The 6,966-nt window shown below is 31.8% G+C and overlaps 1 protein-coding gene across 1 annotated transcript in view; it reads right to left on the bottom strand.

The window, feature by feature from the left end:
• Positions 1 to 555: 555 nt before the first annotated feature.
• Zip48C (Zinc/iron regulated transporter-related protein 48C) overlaps positions 556 to 6,966 on the bottom strand; it is a 63,066-nt gene continuing 56,655 nt past the window's right edge. Inside the window, exon 6 of the mRNA XM_011065480.2 lies at positions 556 to 6,604. Within this exon, the coding sequence (XP_011063782.2) occupies positions 6,526 to 6,604 (79 nt within the window). The 3' untranslated portion in view covers positions 556 to 6,525. The remainder of the gene's footprint in view (positions 6,605 to 6,966) is intronic.

The raw sequence follows: 6,966 nt of genomic DNA, 5'->3' as shown, positions 1-6,966 counted from the left end.
GGAGAGAACTTGGATAACTTACCGTCGACGATTTGCTCATACGACAAACTGCTCCTTCTTCCTTCCCGATGTAACATCACCTATTACATTCGTATCAATCACTTTACAAATGAGACATTGCTCCAGAATTTTATTTCTCTGGAAACATAAGTAGGTAGAGCGTTAATGCAATGATAGAAGAGAATTTTATTACTGTCGCGGATGAAGGAAGAGGAGCAGTATTGTCAAGGATATATATTATTCCTATTGGAACAATGGAGAGGACGTTAAATCTATAAAATTCAGCTAGATGTGCAAATCTAAAAATAATTTTGTTAAACCATCAAAATAATTATGTGCGTCCAAATTAGAACGTCAAAACTTTCTGCAGCGTTGTTCGTTATGCTTGAGCATAATTTTAATTACATTATTTTAATAGTGCAACAAAATTATTTTCAGCTCTACTTAGTTAAATTTTTAGATACTTTTGCAAAATTGTTCTTCTCGTGTAGATTAGTTTTAAGGAAAAGATGGAATTTTTTTACGGGTGCATATGCTGTACTTTATTACATATGCTTTACTGCACTTCTTTTTTATTGTATATCTTTAAAAACCATTACACCGCAGCATTAAATTCGCGATAAATTAATATCTGTGGAATATGCAGCGTGTAAGGTTTCAGGACGAATTACCAATTTTAGCTATGCGTGAATGAACAGGCGGATGATGAATCAGTCGTTCCGTCTATTTACCAAATACTGGTGTCCTACCTAACGTAATCCTAATTAAGTTACGAAGGCACCTAATTTAATCAGAAAAAAATTAACACCGCACCTTCTGGCAGTAGAAGTTAGCAGAGAGAAGAATTCATTACGCGATGTGCGAACGCATTTCTTTCGAACAATAATATTTGCTATTAACCCTCAAGTACTGATTGGTTCGTGGGATCACACGAAAAAACAACAAAATGTTATATCTGCCTCATTTTCGCTTTCAATTACTTCATTTGTTATGTAGCTTGTTATGTTGAGCTAGTGACGCGTGAGCCGCTAGTTTTTTTATTCCAGTTTTTTGAATCGATGACCCAGGAACCAAAAAATTTCAGTAAAAGTGTCGCTATTTTTTTATCTCAATATCGAAGGGTTAAAGTATCTTAATTAACAAAAATATGCTATCAATAAAGTACTAATCGCCAAATCAACGAAACAGCAGGCAGGCGTAAATTTTAATAACTCACATAAACGTTCGCGCGCATTTTACAATTGACTGTGCTAACTATCTAGGTACAATATGATAATCTGTATAATTACATAATTACATTATTAATTACAGAAGATACATTTCGCTAAAGCACCGCTCGCGCACGTCATAATCATCGACGTGACGCCGTCGACGTTGATCGAGAAGACCTTCACTTCTATCATCGAAGCTTGAACGGCTCATTCGCACTGGTTTAATATAAACCAAGCGCCGGTACTTTTCTTCGAATAATATTGTAAATGGTATCGATCGTTTAGATTGAGGATCGCCGAGAAGATCTATTAGCGGTCGTTCACGCGACAAGAAAAATTCTTCGTAAGAAAGTCCAATTGACTCTTGGAATTGACAATCTTAATCTTGTAAAGTATCGATTCTATAAAGCAGCATCGATCTGTTCCAATAAATGCTAATAAACAGACAGTTCTCGTCGATTTATCGCGGTATGTTAGTTAAAACCATCGTGCCAAAGATACTTTTCGACATCCGCAAATCTGATTTATTTAATAAAATTAATATAGAGAAATACAATCCTAGATGTGAAAAATAAGAGGACAAGCTGTAACGCAATAGCGACAGCGTAACAGAACACTTATCATATTAAAAAGTTGGTCCCCAATCCAACATGATTAATTAATTATATTGATGTGTCTAAATAATAATATCAATGTTAAGCGACCATATTGCTTTTCAGGATTTGAGACCAACTGATCGTACCAATGATCTTGCTGTCATCCACGACAAGGTTCCATCTTGTCGTCTTACACCACAGCTTCATACATACGTGCGCATACATATATTGCTAATACTTTAAGATGGTTTACCGACAGCATGTATCAAAATATAGTCTCTGTATCTTATATAAGCGTACAGCGTCGAGAATCGGATATCAATGATCGATTTGTGCCTTTCAATTGCTGCGAATACGTCTATCGAGAAATGTCGATCTCGCAACTATCTTAATAATAAAAACAGAATACGAAAGATTTACGTTCATAGTTTGTCATGTGTGAATTACTCATATAAAGAAATTACATTTTAGAGTTAGAAAACTCAATATCTGCGTTCAGTAGAAAAAAACTGATCAGTGAGCGCTCAGTGATTCTTTAACACGATTGATTCTTTGCTGGATATAAGTGTGAGCACTGATCGTATTAAAGAATCACTGAGCGTTCACTGATTAGTTTTCTCTGCTGAACACAGCTAAAGTTCCGACGATATAACAATAAAAATATAAATATTTTAAAAGTCTCGAACGTTTCGGTTCACTTTGAGCCATCTTCAACAAAATAATGCTTGTGTGTTTCGCAGTATTTTTTCCGGTTCGCAACGGGTGTGGCCTCGAATTTCTTAGTTCGGGCTCTTTTCTATCAGTTGATTTTTGGAAAACAATGACATCGTTGTTTGCCAAAATGAGAAGTTTATTTTTTTAAACAATTTTTGCAACATTTGTCTGTGCTTATGATTGTCTTTAAGTATGTCTTCTACGGCGTCAAAACTTATATTAAATTTGCAAAATAAACATATTTCAAGAATATACAAAAGAATCCGGAGAGTCACTCTCACTTGTCCGTTTGATTTGAAAATATTTACATTTTTATTGTTGAATGACCGAGAGTCCAAGTTTATTTTTGTTGATAAACTAAAAATTTCATATATACATTGAGAAAAATATCTGGTTAAAAATGGACGAACCAGAATTAAGATTTTGATGATGTCAATCCAAATTTCGTTTATTTCAACGAGAATTTAGTAGATTTCAGAAGATTTCTAGAAAATTTTGTTTCGTCCATTTTTAATCAGAATTCCAATTAATCCAACCAGACATTTTTCTTTTATATACATATATACAGGACGTTCCTAACAGTTTACAATAGTGTAGATTTTTGCAATAGTTTAAAATAAAAACTGTAAAGAAACATTCATCTATTTCATACTATAACTTGTGGTCCAAAAGAATTGAATCTTTTTTTCAAAAATTCAAGGTCACTTATTCTTTTTTAAATAGCGTTACATTTGTTTTCATAATGACCAATTATTCGATGATTTAGATGTTTCTTTAAAGGAAATATCGTAGACGAGAGAGTCGTGTATCCGCGAGGTGATCTATTTTTGCGCCAACGGGTATAATGGCAACCTCGTTACGTGCTCTGAGATAAACGGCACGTCGCTACAAGAACGAAATTGCATCGTGCGCGCGGTCTGTGATTAGAAAGGGCACATTGTAACGCAATAAATATGCGTATAGGTTTACCTATACGCATATTTATTGCCTACCAGGCACGAGAGCATAGTCGGTGATTGCGTGCGCGCACGAGAGACACATGCAAGTTGCGAAATTCGTACTCTTTCGAGAAAACTCCGTTTCAGAAAGGCGCAAACGAATTTGCATAATGCGATGGTAGGCCTCTCATTAGAGGGGAATGAATAAGGCGGCAGTGAATCGGAAACACGCGAATGTTGATTTGAGAACAAACTAATTCCGTGGTCAAACCAGTTTAGATTTCGTGAATACCAACATTTACTCAGATGTTGGTTAAGTAATAATATAGGTATTTTTGAAACTAATTAATGAAACAATCGATGGTCTTCGGAGAACATTGGATACGTTGAGAAAAGATAATATCAAAATGATTTTATTAGATAATCTTGATTCTATCTACCACTTTAACTTCGTTCTGAATAAAAAGATATATATGAGTGTGAAAAGATGAAAAAAACTTTAAAATAAAATTTTATTTTATTTTTAATGAAATATAAGTAATAACAAAATGATCAGTTAACTCAATTGTTGCTGATAAAAATATTATTAAAAATTAAAATATTATATATAATAAATATGTATTACAATATAATTTTTTAATAAGATAATAACATTTTTCAATATATAAGATACTAAAAACATGATATAAAAGTGACGGACTGTAAAAAATAGGAAAGTGATAAGCAATTTGAATCCACTATTCAAGACATGAAAATTGAAAATTACAAGTTTTATATCACTAAGTACATAAAGAGAATTTTTCTTTATTTTAAAATTCGCTACAAATGTTATCAAGTGATAAATGTAGAACAATTTTTAACAATCTATTAAATAATATGGTAATAATAAAAATTTTGGAAATATATAAAAGAAATTTTTCTATAATTAATAATAAAAATTACCAAGTAAATTGTACATATAAATTATTCTATAGTAAAGTATTTACAATGAGTAAAATTAACATATTACATTTTAATATAGATTAGTTGTTATTATGTTATTAAATTATTAGATTTAAATAAGGCATTTTATATATTTATCGCTATTTGGTATCTGTATAAAACAATAAGGAATCATGAATTATTTAAAATATTTTAAAATTACTGAAATTTTACTATATTTTTTTAGTAAAATTAATCAAACATATTAAGGCTACGTTCCAAAACTTCCTCTCTGAGAAAGATTTTACTCTATATGCTATAGAATATGTTGTGTGCACTATATATTTCAAGTAAAATTTTCCTCAGAGAGAGTTTTGGAACGTAACTTAAATTAGAGAAAATCACATAAAATTATAATATTTGAAATATCATATTGTCCTACGATTTATCATTAGTGATTTTAGGATAAATTCTAATAAGAAAAATTTTTCTCCGTGATAATCGGAATATTATTAATACGACACACGATCTATCTCAAACAAAAAAGACATTTTCATACTTAGTATGTTTCATACTAGTTGTGTTATTCATAATGTAAGAAAGCCAAAGTGAATCAATTTCAAGAATACGCAGTCGTTCCAAGTAATGACAACATTTGTGACCAATTAGAAATTAGCTTCAAATTTTATAATCCAATATAAAGCCACTATTAAAAATTTATCACTAATCAGAAATTTGCCTCAAATTATATTCAGCTATCATTATACGCAATATTACATCTGTTCTTACACCATGATGCTATTCACATATTCATCTGTTATTGTTTTTTGTTTTTTATAATGATGTTGATGTTTTTTGTTGTTTATAATCGGAATGTGTTAAAACAAAAAACCTAGTGTTTCCCAAAACACACAGCGAGATTTCAATAATTAATAGAATCAAAAATAAAAAACCCTATTTTTTAAAAATACTTTGTGCAGAATTTTTTCTTTTTTGGATACTCAGAATGCGTTATTAATTCGCTCACATAGGTCAATTTAATATATAAGAAATATCGCAGATATTTTCAGGAACAAATAGCTTGACATTTTTTGTACACAACCTTTTGTATACTACGAAAGTATATATGTATGCATGCATGTATGTATGTATGTATATATATATATATATATATATATATATATATATATATATATATATATATATATATACGCTAATTTAAAAACTATTATAAAAACTATTTTAAAACTATTATAACCTCAACATTTTCATCTTAGAATGTTCCAAAGAATTCGTTCTTAAAAGGACGTGGGTTTTGAGACACCTTGTATATAATATATCATAATATCTATATAAATCTATCTACGTATTGGATACTTCTAATGAAAAAATTGCTTGAGACGTTGATTTTTTCCTAACAGTTCTCGACGCTGTACGTTATTTTATTTGCTTTATCTACCGACAGAATTTTCGCAATTGTATCTTGCAATTATCTCGGTGAATCCTGACAGACATTAATTTCGATGTTCGATTTTAAGTTCAGTCAACCAGGTTATCGTATGTCTTCGATTTCTGGAATTCGACGAGGACTAGATACGAGGAAGACATTTATGAAGTGAAATGCGTTCTAGAAAAATATCTACCGGTTTAGAAAATTGTTGAGCGATTACACAACTTAGCCTCCACTAGCGTCAATCGAACATCGATCAATACAGACGAGTCTTAAAACATAGTTTCGTATGATATGATTAATATTTATATATATATATATATATATATATATATATATATATATATATATATATATGTATAATTTTTTATACCTCTGTTTCGTTCGATGACTATCAGGAATCACGACAGCACATCTCAAACCTAATTGGAAACATTTCTTATTTCGCTACTCTTCGATTCTCCTGAGTCTTTAAGGATAAAAGTATCGTACGCAACGGCGGACGAAAACACTGGAAAATATTCGCTAGCATCACTTTTTGACTTCTTTGCGAGAAAACGCATTACTATTCGGTGAATGCTGCGAATTAAGGAGACGTCGTTATAAACTGTGAACACTTGTTACCATTACCACATGATTTGAATGCACATTTACAAGAATGTGAACGCGCCGTGACTACTTTGGGGACGATGTCCTTAACCTAGGCCAACGTCTAAGGACATCATCACCAAGAAACCGACGATGGCGGCCCAGCTGGCGAGTTTGCCGTTTCCGCTGTAAACAGAAAGCGCGCGTGGCACACGCATTAAGATCCAGAAGAGATTCGCATATAAAATCGCAAAAAAACTGTTCAAAATTTAAGATGCTCCATTTGATTCATAACAACTTATGTATATAGTAACGTTGAATTTATCAGTCATTATTCGTTTCCACAATCTTATCTGTGTAATTCTGCCTCCCAAAAAACTCCAACAAGGACAGGATGGTCGCACGCGTGTCAAATTCTTTTAAAATCTACGATTTGGTGGCAGCGTGATGCATGAACGGCAAAGAAGCGGGAGGGAATTTTAATTAGTGTAATCGGTAGTGTATGGATCGAATGTAAAAATCAAAAGAGAGAGAGAGAGAGAGAGAGA

This window comes from Acromyrmex echinatior, chromosome 10 (genome assembly GCF_024713525.1).
Source record: "Acromyrmex echinatior isolate Ae372 chromosome 10, ASM2471352v2, whole genome shotgun sequence".
Taxonomy (NCBI): Eukaryota; Metazoa; Arthropoda; class Insecta; order Hymenoptera; family Formicidae; genus Acromyrmex; species Acromyrmex echinatior.
Note: the sequence above shows the minus strand (reverse complement) of the source record. Positions and strands in the feature narration are given on the sequence as shown.